The 20,320-nt window shown below is 42.9% G+C and overlaps 1 protein-coding gene and 1 long non-coding RNA gene across 12 annotated transcripts in view; one reads left to right on the plus strand and one right to left on the minus strand.

The window, feature by feature from the left end:
* Positions 1 to 141: 141 nt before the first annotated feature.
* On the minus strand, positions 142 to 5,995 carry LOC124851889. The gene is made up of 4 exons (XR_007032734.1): positions 5,722 to 5,995; positions 4,060 to 4,181; positions 2,812 to 2,882; positions 142 to 2,728 (listed from the first exon to the last, which is right to left on the minus strand). It is a non-coding gene; the product is annotated as an uncharacterized LOC124851889 (long non-coding RNA).
* LOC118110190 (CUGBP Elav-like family member 2) overlaps positions 2,099 to 20,320 on the plus strand; it is a 30,327-nt gene continuing 12,105 nt past the window's right edge. For 2 of the 11 annotated variants that reach the window (XM_035157857.2, XM_035157858.2), the window contains exons 1-5: positions 2,099 to 2,316; positions 13,977 to 14,167; positions 17,350 to 17,432; positions 19,050 to 19,098; positions 19,617 to 19,751. In XM_035157857.2, the coding sequence (XP_035013748.1) occupies positions 2,204 to 2,316; positions 13,977 to 14,167; positions 17,350 to 17,432; positions 19,050 to 19,098; positions 19,617 to 19,751 (571 nt within the window). In that variant the 5' untranslated portion in view covers positions 2,099 to 2,203. Of the gene's footprint in view, positions 2,317 to 5,162; positions 5,517 to 13,976; positions 14,168 to 17,349; positions 17,433 to 19,049; positions 19,099 to 19,616; positions 19,752 to 20,320 lie in introns of those variants that run through there. The other 9 variants (XM_035157856.2, XM_035157855.2, XM_035157863.2 and 6 more) reach the window with 9 other exon arrangements.

A 20,320-nucleotide genomic window follows, 5' to 3' on the forward strand; every position in this document is an offset into this window, starting at 1 on the left:
CAGACTTCACTCCTGGTTGCAGTGGCTCCCTCACTCCCTCTGTAGTCACTCATGCTGGTGTCAGATGTCATCTTGTTGTTAGCATGTGCTGGATCATATATGTTTCTGTGCGGTGGTGGTACACAGAGCTCTGGGACTTGTCACATTAAAGAAAATTAAATCTTTATTATCTTACATTGCCTTTTAAGCATGATATAATGCTCAACATGTGCTGCTTATTTACACATACACGGGTGACATGCTTTAAATTGAAAATGACAAACTACTTCTTTACTTTAATGTTAAAACAGTTCTTGACATTTGAGCACGCTACAGTGCACAATGTGCACCCAGTTGTGACAGTTTCAGTTTTAACCCACAAAAACACAGACTGCATTTGCTCGAGCAGTCAGTCCCCAGGGACCCTAAAAGTGGTAAAAAGGGAAAGCTTTCACTTCTCATGAGACCACCTGCAGGGCTGTTATTTGACTTTTTGCATGACAGGCACAAGTGCAGCATGAGCTAAAAGGCTCCGAGATGTGCACAGGATGTGGCTGCATTCACTTCCTGCTTTTCAGAATCTCCCTGTGTTCTAAGTGCATTTCTTACAGCATTTTCTCACCATGTCTGTTGCACTATTTTACTTCTGTAACCGCTTTTCATATAAATTAACTGTAAAACATTACTGCAGAGGGTTCTCAGTGCTTGTACACAGGCGGATCAGCAGAGAGAGAAACCCCCTCTCTGTTACTCTGTGCTCTACATGACGCCTGTGGCACTGACAGATATATTAAGCAGCAACGCATCATATAGAACTGCATTTCAACATCAGTGTTTTAAAATATTCATGTCAGCAGAAAGAAATGTGGGGCAGAAACCAAGAGGATTTGTGCCACGATCGGAGGAAGTGGAGTCCCTTCTTCGCTCAGGCCCTGTCGACTGTTCTGATACCAGGACGCACTGACATGACCCTGTTTCAGATGACTTTCCTACTTAATGTCAGGTTTGCTCTGAAGGGACACAGCACCTATGGGACAGCGAGGCCTAGATTTGATTTCTCCTGGGTTTTGTGCAAAGAATATCGAGACAAATTGCTCTTTCATTTTTAATCGGATGAGATGATGGTGGTGTTTGAAGCGTGTTGGTTATGAGATGATATGTTCACCAGTGATGAGCACGACGGAAAACTATGTGGCTCATGGGATGTAGGCAAATGAGCTTTGCCTAATGCAAATTAACTTTGTCCAAAGCAAATGAATGTGCCTGTTGTCTTTGCCGTAAAAGCTTCTTCACTGTGAACTGAATCCTGCCTTTGGTTGATGGAACAAATTCCTACCCTACATGTTTCTGCAGAATTATAGAGCTCATGTGTGTGTGTGCATGATGCTGTGGGTCTACTCACAGGTGAACATGTACCATTGGAACCACAGGCAGTAAAATTAACCTGCAGGGATTTCAGTCCCAGCGTAGATTGACTGCAGCCTGATGGTGAGCTCCAGCGACAGTACGGTTTATATAAGATGCATTCATGCTGACTGTAATGTTTGCTTATGCCCTGACAGGCTATCTTTATACTCCAGAATAATGATGTCATGAGATTGTCATGGCAAGCTCTGTCCCCGTCACCCACAGGTTTATTATCAGCCGACTCACAGGAGCTGGACAGGGGATGGTAATGTTTACCTACAGTATGAGAGGTTGGCAGTTTATTTAATGAGAATATCAGTTATAATAGGCTCAGTTATGAGGTGATCAGGTTTGGTAAACCAATTTCCAGGAGCGTACCTCACTTTGACCTTTATTTTGTAGCACTGTTGTTAACACCCACAGAGACATGCCACAAAACCAGAACTTGTGGATGAGCTCTTGTGGCAACTGCTTCTAATTTTCCCAAACTCTGACAGTGGGAATAAATCATCTACGTCCAATTTCCCCAAGTTTCCCTAATATGGGTGTCAATTAGCGCAGGGGTGCTACTATAGCCACAGCTTTACAGCCTGCAAACTGGGCTGCCGCAGGCAACACAATGCATTAGCGCATGATGAGCTGTCAGAGAGGATTATTTCAGCCACGCCAGTCAGCAAAGGGGGTGGGCGCCGCTCTGCTGCACTAAACCGAGGAGAAAGAGTGGGCGGGAGACAGAGAAAGAGAGAGAAACACATAGAGGAAAGAGGGAAAGAGAAGAAAGTGTCCATTACACCGGGTGGATTTTTCCAGAGCACCGATGTTGGAACACTCTTCTGAGCTGGCTCTGGTGCAGAGTTTGTATGCCAACAGCATGCGCTGTCCCCCCTCTGCGGCTGGGATCTCTGTCAGGAATGAGGACCTGCCTATGAGGTACGTCGGGGTTGGCCCCTCACTCAAATCTGGGCTAGCTTTTGTGGAGCAGCCTGTATTTGGACTGCCTCTTTGTCTAGGCTGGATATTGTCATAGGATGTATTGTTCCCAGTGGAGGCATTCTTCCTGCTGTGATTGTGACTGTGGGAAGGGCAGAGGGGTAGGCTTCTCCTGGTGCCCCAATATCTATATACATATATATTTGGAATCCAAAAACCCTGTGTTCAAATCTATTGAGTCAGGCTTTTCAAATCAATGACATCTTCACATGACACAAATAATTCATTCAGGTGGAGCTTTAGTTCTTAAATGGATTTGAATAGAAAAATCAATCACTTTGTGTGTTTGCATCATTAAATTTACCTTCCTCTTCCCTTCAAAGTTCCACAGGGGCTCCGATGTTTGCATCCCCTATGAATGAAGAAAGAGAGGTGAATGTGTCAGTGATGCAGGTGTTTGTCTCTGGATTGCACAGGCCACTGAAAAACACCAACCTCTGTGATACTGAAACCAGCCCGGGGCCTTCGTCAGTCCAAAAACAGCAACAACAAATGATAAGAATTATCTGTAAAAGAACAAGAAGAAACATTCATATCCACTGTGGAATTTGCATGAATGTAGGAGAACCGGTCATTGATAAGAGGGTGGTATCACATGTGCTCAGTACATCTTGACACAGAAGATTTCTTCTAGAAAACATGATACGATGATGTTCCCTCTCTCCATTTTCTCCATTTGTAGTTGGTCGCCATTCTGCAAACGCTGTCAGGAGAGGCAGAGCTCTCACAAAGCGTGACTCCAGGATGATGTTCAAAAATATACACTGCGTGACCCATTTGGGTTTTGACACTGGCCTATTTTTACACTGCGCAGCTTGACATGAAAGGGTGCAAAATTTAAATGCAGGATAATAACGAGTGACCCGCAGGACCCGGGCTCCACTGCACAAGGGGAAAACATTTGATGTAAACAACAAAAGCATGGTACGTGTGGGGGATTATTATAGGATTACAGTAGTAATAATCTCAGATTAAGAACAGGAGACTAGTATTCAAAGGTGCCGGCAACTAGGTATTGGCCACTGGAATCTGCCCCAGTAAACATCTTTGAAGAAATGACAAGGAGATAGATGCCAAAATATGGAAATAAATACTGTTGCGATGACATTATGCACTTCCCTGTATATATTGTATATACCCACGAGAAAAACAGGGCAGCTCTTTACAAGAATCCTGCTTTACTTCTTAACAAATCTATTCAAGAAGGTCCCCTGAGATCTAATTGAGTCAAAGGAAATATGTGGATGCTGAAGATGGGATGACATTATTGTATTTTTCCTCCATTTTAATGAAACCTGATTCTCCAGAGAGGTTTACACTACCTTTTTATAGCATCCCCTCAAGATAAATGGTAATGCATGTTGCATTGTGGGCTTGTCTGCATGTATATGGCAAAATAGGTCGCATATCTCATTATGCATACAAACCTCTTTTAGGCACCATTTAATAAAGAGCACACTCTGCGCTGATGCCAGGTTGCCTTGAAATTGCTATGGATACAAGGATTAAGTCGGATTTCACAAATGGGATGTTTCTTAACACTCGCCATGAATAATATTTTCGGATTGTGCAGCTGCTGGAGCGGTAATGAATGGTTTGATAATTAGGCGAGTCCCCACCACCACCACCACCACCCTGCCTCTCTGCTAAAGGCAAACAGTACTTGACAATGACCCCCTCTACCTTTCCCCCGCAAGTGTAGAGGCCTCGCCTGCAAGTCCTGCACAACAAAAGGAGACAGGCTCCCGCTCCCGCTCCCCCAGGGCAACCACAGCCATGCACAAAGGGGAACGTGACCTCTGACCCTGGGGAGAAAGCAAGAAAAACTGTTTCATCCATCTCACTTTTGGATTGGGAGAGATTGAATGTTGTTGCAAAAAATAAGTGCACAATAATCTCATTTCTTTAAACAAAAAGGTCAGGTGCCTAATTTAGATTGCTGAGGAAAGCTGGAAACAGGAGCAACATAATTAGTCTCTGTGCTGATGACCTCGTTACTATATATAGTAGAAGTGGGACAGAATATCGAAAGGGAAATTTATCGTCGTCCTGGCTCATGAGATACAATTATCAATATGCTGGTGCCAAGTATCGATATTTAGTTATTCAGTTTTATATTTTGGACTTTGGCCAGTTTATGGCTTTTTTACAATGGTTTGATGGCACATGTTGAAATGTACAAATTACAGTGTGTTTGTGAAAGACTAAAGAGGCACTGAGAGCTCACAGGTTATGTCAAACTTTGTGAAGCTGACATTAAAATGCAGTGAATAAATGCACTTTGCACTGCACTGTACCTCCTTAGGGGCATTTTGTTGTTTTCTTCAGTCTGACAGATATCGTAAATTAGCATTATACGATTGTGGATTATTGCAGAATCGCTGTATCGTGATATTAAGGTCATCGCTGGCCGTGTATCACGTATCGCATCGTACCGTGAGTCACGCTATAAACGATAAATGTCTCTCTAATCAGGACGATTAGATCCCTGACTCATCCACAGGCTCACCTCCCTTCATAGTGAGGCTCTGTTTCTTCTCATGTGCATTTTGTATTTGTCTGGAAATGACGGAGGGCTCTTTAAAAGGCTGTTGTGGTGATGCTGCAGCACTTTAAACATCATAATCTGCAAATAAATCGGCGTGGATCGCCATGTGCAGGTCCCCGTGGAGACATTACAGTGATTTTACGTGGGAGTAGCAGCTCAGTGAGCAGCAGCAGCAGCAGCAGCGTGGATTCAGACTTTTGTTGGAGGGGCAGACCACGCCTCTGGTTTGCTGCAGCTCGCTGTGCAGTCACACTCGTGTCTCTGCCTGGGTTTATTTCAGTCGGGGGACGGAGAGAGGGAGAAATTAGGAGGAAGGAATAAAGGCGGATACCACCGGCGCACATTCCCACCACCACCACCACCTCTCAGTGGCTCTCTGATGCAGTTTTGAGGAGGACACCCCCTCCCTCCCTGCACCTGTTCTGCCTCGTCTTCTCGCCGTCTCGCAGGAGTTGTCGAGCCGCCTGAGAGCGAGCGGAGCGCACGTCGCCTTTCATTGTTAGACAGACGGCGTTCGGAGCATGACTTCTGCGTTCAACATGGATTTCCACCCCCTGACGGAGAGTCGGCTAATGGCTTCGAGCGATTCACTGTAAGTAACCCAACCACCGAGCTGTGTTGTGGAGGGCAGCGTTGGTTTTTTCGAGAGGAAGCTAAAACACACGCACGCACGCAGGAGACAGTTCAGGGCGAGTTGGGAGTTAGCTAGCGTTAGCTTAACTGCCTACAGGGATGCTAATGTTGCTAATGATACGATACGCTCACCTGGGAGTTGGGAGTAGTTCGCTTCAACTTACCAAATAACACATGTATCCACATTTGAAGTCGACTACATAATTATCACACAACCCACCAGATACGACCGAGCACCCGCGGTGGGGCTAACCCGTGTTGCTCGCAGCGGTTCCGGGGGGGAAACGCAGTTTGCTCGGCGCTACAATAGTCAAGTGACATGTGCTTCCGGACATCACACGTTTCGGTATCGGGCTCAGAAAAAGCAGCATCGATTAGCTTTCAAACGCCAGCAGCCCGGAGTGTGTTCTCTTCGGTGCTGCACACACACACACAGCTCCGCAGTGTTGTCTAGTTAGTTATTTACAAGTGGGTAAGTTAACATGGGCGTCAAACGGTACGTGTTGTATAGGTGGGTAATGCACGGTTTGAAATAGGAAGTGTGTTGAGAGGAGTTTCCGTGTTAACTTTGCTTGAAGTTTGTTTATAATACACAACGTTGCAGACTAGGCTGTAGTTTGTTTTTCGGCTTTATTTGCTTAAATCAACAGCATGAGTGAAGACAACCGCGCACACACTGCCTGTGCTAGCTGCCGAGCTAGCTCCCCTCGTTAGCCGCAGCTCTCGGCCACTGGTGACCCCCCCTCCATGTTGAATGTGGAGTGCTTACTTAACGGAACCGAGCACGTGGTTTCCTACATTATTGAGCCATTAATGGGAATCTTGTGACAGGGCATGTAAACAAGCGAGGGAAAGACCTAGCACAGAGGTCCATATTGTAGCCTGTGTCCTCTCCACATAACATCAACTCATCCTGATTGACGATAACATTTACAAAACCCACCGCTCGCTTTTTACAAGATTGTTTGAAATTCAAATGTTTGCACTTTGAGGACTCGTGTCTTTATTTGGCCACAAAATGGATCCTTGGTCTGTTAAGATTATTTCCCTAGAGTGGTTCTAACCTGCCGTTTTGGTTGTTAGTTTAATTGATCTATAAAAGTCACCAAACAGTGAAAAATACCCAGGATGACCTCATTTATTATATTGTTTTATTTGACTGACAACTCCTAATTATTACTTTATATTTAATGTAGGACCAAGATGTGCAGCTTATCCTCAACCTCAGGTGGTTGTATTCTTGTATTTATCAACTACTAAAATTAACACTTTAATTGTGAGGATTTGTTGTTTTTCTTTTAAGTGACTGTAAATTGGGAAATTTTAATGCTCATTTTCATTGTTTTCACAAATCAATGACACCAGACAATTAATTAAATCAGAAAATACATGACAGATTAATCAGTAATGTAAATATTTTTTAGTTGCATGCCTGCCTAATACTACAATATGACATTGCAAAATCTTGGGGAAATGTATGCTTGGTTTAAACCTTATTTTAGTAATATTTCACATGTTGATGGGTGTTTTTTGAAGAATATCTCATGTGAAATTTGACAACAGTGAGCTGGTTATAAGATCTTGCCCTCGCTGTACTTGATTGATTTATCCCTCTGATTGTTGACAGTGAGAGTGACTATCAGGGCTTAAGCGGGATCCTTTGGCAGCTAACACGGCCATAGTGCTGTGTCAGTAAGCTAAGCGTCTCGGTGATCCCTTTTGTTGTGGCCGGGGAGCTGATGATCTGTGTGAAGTGTAGGATCTTGGCACAGTGTCCGGGGGCTGCTCAGACCAGCTGTTCTTTTCCCTCGTGAGGGTGGCAGTGGTGGGAGAGTGCCATACAACCAGATGTTGAAGGCCAAGAGTAGGAGGACTCTGATCTAGCCTGTCACCTGTTTCTCTGCTCCTGCTGCTAGCTTGGCGCTGCTATAATTACGAGACTGGCTGTCCTAGAACTGCAATGTGCTCACAGCCTGGGAAGGCTCCTAATCATGTCCCCTATCTGCAGTGTGGGGTTGTGATCGAAGGTTGAGCAAATTCTTTTGCAAGCAAAATAATATTCTAGAACAGGGTTACCTAAGACCAGATGCACCCACTATGGCCATAAATTCGTCAGTGCTACTTGACTGTTAAGTTATTAACTTATGTCCAGTTAGCAGGGGTATGTTGACGCAGCAAAATAACCGAGCCTGTCATCCTGAAATTGGATATCAATGGCATAATGTTATCAAGATAATTCACTGACCAGGTCAGTGTGCTTGTGAGCCAGAAGTCTGTGGCTGCAGTTCACATGAGGTGGAATCAGCTGATTGGCTTTAAAAAAGGACTTCTTGAGTGGACAAGTGAGGAGTGGCAGTAATGGATTAGGGCAGTTGGCTGGACTGACCCCGTTGCTAAAAGGGGTAACACTGCATCATTTTCAGCAGTGGGGGATTATAAAGGAGAAAAATAATTTAATTTTTGCAGACCTACAAAAAAGAGTATCCGTGGCACTGTCCTACAGTGTATGTCCAATTTTTATACATCTGAAAATTTAATTCTAGAGTTAATCTGAATCTAGATTCTTTATTGATCTAGAGCGAAATTTCATGAAAATCATATTCACTGCTGACTTTAGTGGAAACTACTGAGTGTCTTTATAGGAAGTAGGGAATGATGGAGGGATTTTTTGGACACAACTATAGATAAATGTAAGGTATTTGTTGACATAAACTGAAAGCAAATAATTATATGTTTAGTAAGTGGGGTAGTGTATTATAGATCTTCTGCCCTTAATAGGTTAGGATAATGGATGAGTAAGTGTGCAGTAAGCACTACTGTTAAAGTAATCAAGTCTAATTGCTGCTTTTAGTGGACTTTGTCTCTTTATTTGAGAAGCCTTGGTAAGGATGTTGGTGAGCTCCACCTGAACAGTTACACTCATGCTCCATCTAATGCTGACAGAGGTGTAAGCAGAGTTTATTTAATTGCCTGTAGACTGTGGATATAAGCCTACCATTGGGTGCCTATTCTGGGCTGTAGTCTCTTTCCCTGTTGCTCTCCGGATACTGAATTTAAAATCCCCTTCTTTATGAGAAACAAGACCAACCCCCAAGCTGGTAACCTACACGCTAAAAATAGACAGATTTGATGAAGCTTGGGATCATGTATGGGGTTGGGCAGTAACATGGTATCCCAGGGTATTTGAAAATAGCAGTGGTGTCCGTTTCATTACCGCCATGAAAGAATTCTGCTGCGTAATGTGTGCATGTATCTAAGAAATGCCTTGAGTGTCTATCCAACGCCACTGTTTGTGTGGTGGAATATGCTATGAAAGTAGCTAGACTAGTTTAATTAGCTCAAAACGAATATTAACCCTGAGATTGCAGACAACTCAGGCACACTGAAGTGATGGGAACATTTTGGTTATTCCTAAAACCAAGGTGTGACACAAACCTTGCCTCAAAAACCAAGGTCTGAACTGAGTTCCACTCGTGCAAATGCTCCACCAAAAGACGTTCCCTCACAACACAATTTTTTTTGCTGGCCAAGACATTTGGAATTGGTTTAAAGAAATACAAGCAAGCCATAGCGTTTTTCCCCTCGCAGAATATTGGGTATAGTCGGACCTATTTCCATACCGCTGATGCTGTGGAGATGCGAGACTACACTGTTCATTCACACAAGCTTAACTTTAGCAACGTCATCTATAATCACCAGGGACACTCGGTTTGATTATGGGGCTAATGGGGCGGACCTCGTCATCAGATGCTGTCTGTCTGTTAACATGCTGCCCATTCAGAGGCTGATTGAACATGTCTGTCTTCATCAAACAGAAAAATTCAACGAGGAAATCAAGCCATATTGAGCTGAGTTGGAGTTAACACCAGGACGAACAAATCTTAATAACTAATGATCAGAACCATAGTGTGCTGATTAGGGCAGACCACTATGTATGGAAATCAAGTAATGTATAGTCTTCTTTTCTCGCCTCAACCGATATCCATTCTTCATCTTTTTTTCCCCCAAACCTTGACCATGAGTCTCAGTGATTCTTGCTCAAGGTTCCTACAGAAAATCGGTCCTTTTTTCTGTGGCCAGTTTTCAAGTCACAACGTCAGGTCTTTCATGAGGTTTTGTTTATTCCTAGCTTGTGAAACCTTATTTAACTTAACAAATACTGTTTGTGCTGTGAAGAAAATACATGGAGTTAGAAGAGAAAGCCTTTACATCGTGCGTGACAGATGTCAAAGATATTACCAAGGCATTAGAGTCATTCTGTGTCTTGGTGAATCAGATTATAAGGCCATTGGTTTCCTGAAAAAAGAAACATCTCGTTTATTTTTTGAGAGTACTACTAGCAAACAGCTGTTTCATTTGACAGATTTATTTCCCAGAAGCATTACGTGTCCGTGCGATCTTTGACATTTTTTTATCCTCAATAAAGCATTACAGCAGTGTGCTGTTGCAGAAACAGTTCAAAGCAAAGAAGCAAGTTTCACTCTAACTCAAAACAGGAAGCGACTCAGCAATGTGTCAACATTACCCCCAAAAAAGGCTTGTTTGATCAATATTTTAACTAAAGCAACATGTGATAGTTTAGTTCACATTTCATGTGCCATCGTACATTAAAAAGGCAACTGCCCACAAACAGTGTAGAGAATCAAGAAATTGTTTGCCATCAGCAGTGGTGACATAACAAAATCATGTGACGTGTTGTTGGTGTGACGCCTGGAGGTTTAAGGTTGAGTATCGTCCAAGCATACGATGCTGAGCTTTCAAAATCCATGTACATTAGGAGACAAATTAGCTGGCTTTCTATTATGGGCACAGCAAAGGTGTCGCTGACATGCTTGCGCGGTCAGAGCTCAACAGGACAGACACATGGTCCAAATAAATCACCAGTTTTTAATGGATGGTGCAACAGTAAGCATGCAACTGTCGTGGCTCTAAAGAAGTCGTCAGCTGCTGCGGGGTGTCTTTGAGCATGATGAGCTGCCACCTCGCAGGGCTGTTTGTGGAAGCTCAGAAAGAGGACTTCATCAATATTGTCTGTGAGCACCCTGCCGGCTGCTGTAGGGAGCGGAACAGCGCTTTATTGACAATCAGTTGTAGGATTTTGGAGTTGGTACAATCTATTATGTGCAAACATGTACAATGTCTGAGGCGAGTAAAGATTAATTTGTGGAGCCTAAATCTTTAGCGGGAAAAATGAAAAAGCGACCCACACAAACATCTCACTGAACCCACTGTGTTTTCAACAAAACTATCAAGTGTTTCAAACACCTTTTTATACTTGCATAATTCTCTATTGACATAATAATATACTTCCTAAACAGTTCCATAGCTCCACGGATAGATATTACTTCTTGTCTGTCACTGTCATCTTCCTGCTACCTAAGTTAGCAGAACTAGTCATAGGTAATTTTAGGTAAAAGAATCACTTACTTGGTTTCATAACATTTCTTGTGCAGGCTCCATATTTTTCTGAGCTTTAAGATAAATGGATTTCATAACCTTCAGAGTTGGGCTCGCCATTACTATTTTGTTTAAAATTCCAGAAATGTTGAACCACTTGTTTTAATTCAAGAGCAGCAGCATTCGCACCTTTTACTTGTCAAGCCTAAGTGTCTTTTTTACTTTTAACCATCCAGTCACTTTTCTCTTTTGAGGTTCAACTCAATACAGCCTAGAGTGACAGTGCTGTCTGTCCACCTTGTTAGCATTTTAGGCAAGCAATTTCAATAAATGATTTTTTAATTGAAGTTCATTGCATAATGTAAATTTTTGACTGAGGTAATTTTTTCATTTGTGGGGGTTAAATAGGTAGGCCCAAGAATTTATTATTACCTTCACCGAGGAGGTTTTGTGTGCGTTTGTTAGCAGTATTACACAGAAACTACTCCTTGCGGAGGAGTGGGGCATAACATGAAGAATAATTCATGAAATCAGGCATGTTTGAGGACTTTTATAAATCAGTAATTTTCTGCAGCTCTAAATAAAAATCCAGGTCTAGTGAATTTAAATGTGTTTTCACAAGAGGAATGTTGGTTCTTTGTGGAGTTATGCGCTCTGAGCACCATTCTAGTTACATTTAAATTTGTTTTTAACTAAAGGGACAGGGGGGCTGGGGCACGTTAATTAATGTAAAAGTGGGTTTATTTTGAGCCTTCGTGTTTTTGAATGAATCCAGTTTTTCAAGTGAGATTTGCCATTTTTACTGTGAGCACTCATCAAAGGGCACTCAGCAAAATGGCGTCGGGAGTGTCACTGGCAAAACGGGATAAATGGTCTCACTCAGTACTGTGGCCTTAGCAGATGTAGGCTTCTATCTGTTCCGAAGCATCTCTCTGACTCGGCCCATTGTGTTGTAGAGGAACGGTGAATAGTGTTCTCCAGCATGGGGGAACAATATGTGATTGTTCCCCTGCTGTGCTGAAGAAGCTGTAGGTTACTCTCTGTACCATCGCCAAAGCGCCTGAAGAGAAGATGTACCGCAAAATCGGTTTCTGCTAACCAGCGATTCTTGGAGGTTTAGAGCTCTGCTGTGCCTTTTTTGTGTAGCTGTCGAAGCTTGTGGGAGGAGGGGGCACTCACCCCTTTTTTGGTGGAGAGGCTTTTGTTTCAGTGGAGGGATTTTTCAGTTTATATCATTATTTGAATGTATCGACGGCCTCCAGGAAGAAAAAGCTGAGGAAAGGAGTTGGATTAAAACAAAAAAAAAAGGAACCGAAGTGTGATTTGTTAGCATGTCATTTAAGTCCCTCAAGGAGTTCGGTGTTTCTGCGGAACGACTGGGATCAATTTGTAAGAGATGGATGGCTCGTGTCCAAAGGTCTGTGTGTTAAATTGTCTCTACCTTAATGTATCTTTAGTGTTATCTTTTTGTCACTGGACTGTGTACTATAGTCGCCACTTTCTGTCTTATACTTGTGAACAGTGGTCCTTCTTGATCCTCTGTGGTACTTCACTGAGTAATGGAGTGATACTTTATCCTTAACATAATTTACATGCATCAATATCTGTCGATGGCTGCTGATGTGGCCTCACTGTTTCCAGCATCTTTACCACTGTCAGGAAATATTTATATGCTTGATTTTGTGTTAGATAAAGATCCTTTAGTCCTAGGTAAACTGGTATTGATTGTCTGTCTCAAAGGCTTCCCTCAATGTTAAATGGCACCATTTAGTATTTTAAACATCATCATTGCTGTACTACCCACCATCACCCAGATTGTTGCTCGATATGTTGTTGACTATGCAATTCAGAGTGGTTTACACCATCCATTTCCGTGAACAATATATTGTTTCAGCATCTACTTGGGTTTAAACATTAAACAGTCACACTGCTAAGGATTTAGAAACCATTGAAAAGCGCTCATAATGATTTTTGGGTTTCCCCTTTTTTGTGCTCGTAAAAGTTGCAATGCGAGTCCTTCTCGCACAGAATATACTGCTCCCGAAGTGCCTCACATGCCTTGTATGCATTCCTGGCTTTTTGCCGTAAATCACCTTCAATATCTAGTATCATGCAACTAGCGTACTGGCTGCTTCAGCTTGAACTGGTATGGTATGTTGCCATTGTTAACGTGCCTACACATGAGTTTACAGGTTATCAGGAAGTCTCTGTAAGGAACTAGGCTTTTTGTGAGGTCACACAAAAAATGAAATGGAGAGACAGAGGGTGAAAAGAGGAACTGTATGGAACAAATAACGCTTGTATTGAACATTACAGCAATGGGAACATATTCTAATCCACCCCCAATTTAAAATTATGGACCTTTTAAGTAGCCATAATATGGGCACAATGACATGTAACGGAACTATCATAGCTTGGTGTTTTTCATTAAAGACAGTCTAACCCATACAATAAATCACTATAGAATGACTCAGTATGTTTTGGTTATTGGTTTCACACACTGCCATTGAAAGATTCATGCCCTATTCGTTCAGCAAATTAGCTAAAACAGTATAAAAATTGGTTTGTGATTAACTTTTGAAAGAATGGTTCTAAAACCATAATTGGCTAATTCCAATGTTTACATTTTTAAGAGAAACAACATGATTGTTGTAACAACAAATCTATCCATTTATTTTGTAAACTAAACTGATGAAACGAAAAGACCGAGCTATAGTAGAACCGGTTTTGTGTGTTTGTGATATCTCCTAAGCCTCAGGGTAAAATCTGGAGAATTGGCCACCTTGTTACCTGTAGTCTGCCTTTCACACATGCACAACACGGCGGGAGGTTCTCTGTCACATTAGTCTTTGTTATTGAAGTGTTGGGTCTCCCTGTGGTCCTTATTGATAATTTGTCAGTTTTGAGTGGACTTGATACAACACCACTGATTGATCCCGAAGAAATGAATTTTCTAGAGACTATATTTATTTATTTATTTGTGTATATTAACTACAAATGCCTTTTTGCTTGTTTCTCTTAGCAACGGCAGCAAGATGAATGGGTCGCTGGAGCATTTGGACCAGCCAGACCCTGACTCCATCAAGATGTTTGTGGGACAGATTCCACGCTCCTGGTCAGAAACGGAACTTAAAGAGCTTTTTGAGCCCTATGGAGCTGTGCATCAGATCAACATCCTCCGCGATCGTACACAGAATCCCCCTCAAAGCAAAGGTATAGTCAGCAAAAATGTTTCTCCTATAATTCATTTTTTGAATATCTAATTGATTAGTTGGCTGGATATAAGATGTATTGAGTCACAGCAATAATAAATAAGGAAAATCTAATTATTGGTTTGTTACCTGCCAAAGTGTCCAGAACTACAGATAAACTTAGGGCTACTTGCATTGCTTTAAGTGGGCAAGCACGATACACAAAACCCTCTTATTGCCACATCGTCTACCATCACATTTCAGCAAATTCCCCTTAGGCAATGTACAGCATTACTCGTCTGCACACGCAACCCAGCTAGATTTGTGCTCACAGATGAGATCATTCAATAGTCTTTTTGTTTCAGGGTTAAATAAATAACACCTTTTTTCATAACCCTGCTTTATAGAAGACGTTGCCATTCGGCTTTAAAAGCAGCGTAGTATGAAGGAAGTGTTACTCAGCTGCAATTTTCCATTAAGCCGTCCATCGATGGGCTCACCTTAGAAATGGTGCTCGAGTTGAGCAATTCAGTTTAGGTTACAATTAGAGGAGACTGAAGTGGAAGCCTGCTGTCTGCAGAGTGCTGCAAAGTGCCACTGGAAGTGCTCAGTCTCCCGTAGCTAACTGCAGGTGAATAAAGTAAACTGGTTCCCTGATGTAACTGTCCTGGGTTTACAACATCACCCAAATTTCAATTCCCCTGATGGTTGGATGATTCACTATGACTAAAGGCACTAATCCCCTCTTTGGCTTTCATGTGGTGGGACCATGTTTGATGATGAACAACCATTTCATGACCCTGAAATACCACCATATCTGACCACCATTGAAGGTGTCAAGCCAGCCATTGCTATTACTTTTTAAGGTTTGTCCAAAACCATTGGCTCTATTTAGCCCTTATCGGCCTTTAAGTCTAAAATTGGTTTAATAACCAGGTGAATCAATGATTTTACACACCGAATAGTTTATCCTTATTTTAGGTCAGACTGTGGGGCCAGCCCAAAAACATCAATGTCCGTGACTGACTGAGTTCGTGACAAAGTTGCATCATTCGTCAGTGTGCTGAGTGTTGGACTATTCACATTAGCCGTAGAACTTTTAGGTTGATTCGTTTCGAACTCTTACGATTGTGTCGTCAACCGTTGCTGTTAGCCAATCCGACACTTTCAACTCCGGTGTCAGTTGTTTGCCCAGTTCTTCGTGCCTGCAGAGAACTGCGTGCCCATTCCCGTCAGGGGAATGTGTACAGCTATAGCACGAACTATCGGTGATACGCCGAATTAATACCAGCTGACAGCGATGTCAGCAGCCCAGCAGGAGAGACACTAAGCGCTGCGGTAGGATTTTATAACTGAGCTGTGACCAAGATGCCAACTTAATATATATATTAGAAAAGGTACAAACAGTTGAATCTCAAATTTATCTCACCCATGCTCCATGCAGCCATATCCTAGGTTTTTTCCCAGTTTTGTATGTGTGTCACCTGCAACAGACAGACCAACCACAGCACTACTTCTGAGTCATGAGCCTTTCTTGCTTTTATAGTCCCTTTTTAATCACTTATCTCTCATGCCTGCAAACATTGGTTGAACAGCAGCACTTTACATAGATGTATGCAAAGATGGAACTTGTGGTTCCTGGTTTAAATCTCAATGTAGTACCTTTGGTTTTCCACTTCACCATGGCTATTTGACTAAAACAGCCTTTCATTTGTCAGAGCCCGGACAGCAACACACCCTGAGTTCTTTTACCACACCTGCATTAAGACAGCACTTAGATCCACATTATCAGGCTTTTTTTTTATCCAAAAATGTAAACATCTGACATCAAACAATCCTGAATGTGTTCAAAGGTATACAAGAAAATCTCCCGGGTGCTTTATATGCAGTGTGTATATAAATATACAGCCAACACTGAGTAGTTCATTGGGAGGCTAAGGAGTTCAAAGCCTCCTTTTTAAAGAAGAGCCCTCCCCTGATCTGTGTGGAGTGTCAGCTGTGATGGCCTATTGACATGTTAATGCATGTTAATGTATTCTAATAGATAATCTGGCCTGATCACAGTGGTCTTTGGCTCTTCCAGCCTGTGTGAGGTGAATTAGTTTCAGTGGCACTCCCACACCCATGAGTTTCACTCCCGTCTACCTTTCCCTTCTAGCCAAACTCCTGCTGGGAGAAGTGATGGCAGGTTTATCAAAGCACAACAACCCAATGCTATCAGGCTTATGTTTATTTGCATGGCAGATAATACAACCTTCACCTGCTTTTTATGTCATCAATCTTGCTTTTGTTAGCTTTGCTCTTTGAAATTGCTGTAATCCCACTTCCGTTTTGGTTGGCTGTTTTTAGGTCGCATCTACTGCAGGTCATGAAAAAAATCATCTGATAACTATCACGCCTCTCCGGATGGTTTATTTAGCTCCGGTAAATCGGAGGCAGGGCTAAGCGGCAGCAGAGAGAGAGAGAAACTCAGCTGGTTGAGAGAGAGAAGAGAGCAGCTCGATGCATATTAGAGTTCAGCCCTCCCTGCAGCCTGGGAGCTCCAGTAACAGCATAATACACACTATGTAGGTCAAAGACGCTGCAGTGCTCCACTTCCCCAGCCCAGTGAAACTGACAGGCTGGAACGCCACTGGCAGTCTACTGGGACGGAAGGATGAGAGGCTTTTTTTCCCTCCCCCGCTTTAAAAAAAAAAACCCCTCCCCCACTATCTCTTTCTTCCTCTTATTCCTCTTCCTTGCTCTTGCTTCTGCTCCCTCATGTTTCTTTGTGCTGTTTTTAGGGCTCTGATATGTATGTCGAGTGTGATTGGAGCTTTATGCAATGCGGCACGTCTCTCCCTATTGTGTTGGTACTGTGCCCTGACTTGCCCAAGCTGTGTTGACCTGCGGACTGTGCAACAGTATGTCCTGACAGCAATCCAACCTTGTTGTCCTCTCTATGGCCAAGTGACAGAAAAACAATCTCATTACTCCAGTGTCCTCACTGCAAGCTACTACACGAGCGATCAAACTGTCGGCATTAAGAATATCCAGTCACGTTTCTAACGTGATATATGCAGAGAGAATACTTTCATCCATTTAGCTTCTTACCTGCTCTGAAGTAGTTGTCATATTACATTTACTGCCTGTATGGGTTGTGTTTTAATGCTGTTTGCCTCCTTCCCCTCACCTATTGTTTGTAACTGTGCTTTTTCTCCGCAGGATGCTGTTTTGTAACTTTTTATACAAGAAAGGCTGCACTGGAGGCCCAGAATGCAATGCACAACATAAAGACCTTAAGTGGGGTGAGTAAGCACAGTATGGGCTGCTTTTAGCAGCTTGAGCCCCTCTACATCTCCGGTGCAGACTGTGAGCGGTGTGCCGGCCGATAATGAGCTCTCAGCTCACCAAACGCCAGTATGGCCTGTGAAATATCTCAGCTCCCACTATGCACTAACATCACACCCATACACAGGTATCAGGAAAAGGGTGCCTGACCGGGCAGTGGGTTATTCAGGCAAATGACCCAATTGCCACAAAGTAGAGCAAATTATGAATGCTTGTCTGCATGAATCACTGATGCACTTCTACACTTGTTTCCTAAATTCAGAGGTAAAGAGGAGAGTTAAAACCTTTTTTACCAATGGAATCTGGCGTGAGTGAGCATGATCTCTTAATTCCTCACCTGATTTATCTGGTTAGATTAAAGCCCAGTCAACTGGAATAAGTGCAGTTGCTTGTTAAACCTCAACAAATTAGCAATGCCTATACACCACTCTAAATTACTTTCCTTGCAATCAGTTCAATCTATACCAAACAACTGGTGGCATCGATTAAATCAATAGCTCAGTCTATTGGAAAAGGAGCCACAGTCAGTGAGGTCACAGGTAAATATTGAACCAGGTTGATAAATGAGTGTAGTGGGCTGAGTATACAGGCCCAGCGGTCTTCACCGAAGGACTATCAATCAGTCAGACGTTTCAAATAAAGTGTGGTCAAACAGCTCAGCTCTCGAACCCCAATTCCCGCTCATTCCATTACTTGCATCGACTGCAGGTGACCGAGTTTGGTTCGCACGACAGTGGAAAAGCTTGTTTCCCTTTCCCTTTTTTCTCTCCCTTCTGTGCCTCGCTCGCCTTCGTCTGTGACGCTAGCCAGTACCCATACCGAGCAGACCATCTGTCTGCTTCTCTTTAGTGCTTGTCAAAAACAAACCCACCACTTCTCATAAGTACAACCTGCTCAGGCATCTCGCAGCCAGATTTATTTCTTCTTTCACATGGAAGGTAAATGTGCTAAAAATATATTTGCTTGAAGTTGTGTGAATTGCCTTGGACAAAAGTTTTTATCGAACGTCTTGCAGTGACACATCTTTTAAGCATTCTTTTTTTTTTTCACATAATGAACACGGCTTTAGAAGCGGCAATGTGCTCAGAGATGTTAAGCTGACTTGAATTAGAATTTTCACAGCTCAGTGTGTACATGTGTGTAATATGATGATTTGTAGGGGGTCATGACAAAAGTATTGCATCAAAATCTGAAAAAAACTCCCTGTTCATTAGAAACCAATACAGGAATAGCTTTCTTGTCAACCATCTCTTCGAACCATTCTAAAGATGATGAGGGATGTTGACCGGAAGAATCGATAAGATCATTCACAGTTCTGCACTACAGCGAGAAGTGAAATTAGATACTAGAGAATTTGATCCCTGCCATCAAGCCAGATACTTGCAGTGGTGAGGGATGATGGTCTTGGAGTGAGAACAAAATAAGAAGCAGAGAGAAATGCTTGAAGATGGGGGGGGCTAGTGTGAAGGTATGATATTTTAGTGATGAAAAATAACAAGGCCCTGCGTACATGGTGTAGAACGGTAACAGATTTGATAACTATTCCTCTACCCCCTTTTTTTTTTTTTTCTCAGATGCATCATCCTATCCAGATGAAACCTGCAGACAGTGAGAAAACAAGTGGTGAGTGGATTCATCTGAAAAGCATGGTGACACCAGCTGAAGGATTCTTAATGTTGAGGCAAAAGTTTAGCCAAGAAAATAGTGGTGTGAGTTTTTAAAAAGGCAGGGGCTGGATTGTGTCTATTAAATGCCAAAATTAAGACCTGAAAAGGACTTAGTTCTGGGAATGTGCTGCAATACACAATTCCCATATGGTGTAAAGGGTTAGGAGGATTTAAGGATTTTAAAAGGCACTAAGGGTTGAGGGATAGACCAGGCACAGAGGATCTGGAGGACAGCACAAATGGATGATATAGTCATCAGTCTAGAGAAGTGGACACAGGGAAAACAAAGCTGCAAGTTGCAGAGATTTGCTCAAGATCCTTGCACCTTTGGTGAGAGGCAGAAAATGTGTCAGCACGACGAGGAGTGAGCTTGAACATTGAGAGAGGTGCAAGATTTTGCGCTTGACGTAACTGCTGCTTTCATAGCTCCATAATCGTCTGGCTATAACTGAATTTTTTTTTATCCCTCTGCAGCGGTAGAAGACAGAAAACTCTTCATCGGAATGGTTTCAAAGAAATACGGCGAGAATGAGATCAGAATGATGTTCTCGTCTTTCGGCCAGATTGAAGAGTGCCGAATTCTCCGGGGACCAGATGGTCAGAGCAGAGGTAGGTGTAGGCACTGTGTTCTTGGCTTTGCAGCCGCCACCTTCAGTGTAGCCAAGAACAAATTCTCATCAAGTATTTATACAGGCCCCACCCCGCTTCTTCATTTCAACCCCCTCCGCCCCCAAATCAAGTGCTATTCACCTCCACTAGCACCCATTCCATCCCCACAGTCTTCCCTCCCCTCACTGTGACACTCAGCCTCCACATCTCACAGTGAAGGGCCGCTGCACTCGCGGTCCGGCACAATGGCCCGTTGCCTTGGCAACCGCTGGCTGCTGGTGTTCGTGGGCTCAGCTGGCAGGCGGCTCGGCTCAGCTCCTCCTTTACCGCCTCCTTCATCACACTCCACAAAGGCTGGAATTAGCCTGTCGTCGCATCTCCTACATAATTCTCTGCTGCAGAAAAGCTTAGATAGCGGGCGGCTTCGGGCTCGCGTGTCCATGTGTATACGATAAAACCTCATAGAGACAAGGAGCCATGAATTTAGGCTTTTTTTTTCTGGTAAATTTACGCAGCTTAACCACAATTTGAAAAGGACCATATATGAATGCAGATCTTGCACATTTCAA

This window comes from Hippoglossus stenolepis, chromosome 5 (genome assembly GCF_022539355.2).
Source record: "Hippoglossus stenolepis isolate QCI-W04-F060 chromosome 5, HSTE1.2, whole genome shotgun sequence".
In the NCBI taxonomy this organism is placed as follows: Eukaryota; Metazoa; Chordata; class Actinopteri; order Pleuronectiformes; family Pleuronectidae; genus Hippoglossus; species Hippoglossus stenolepis.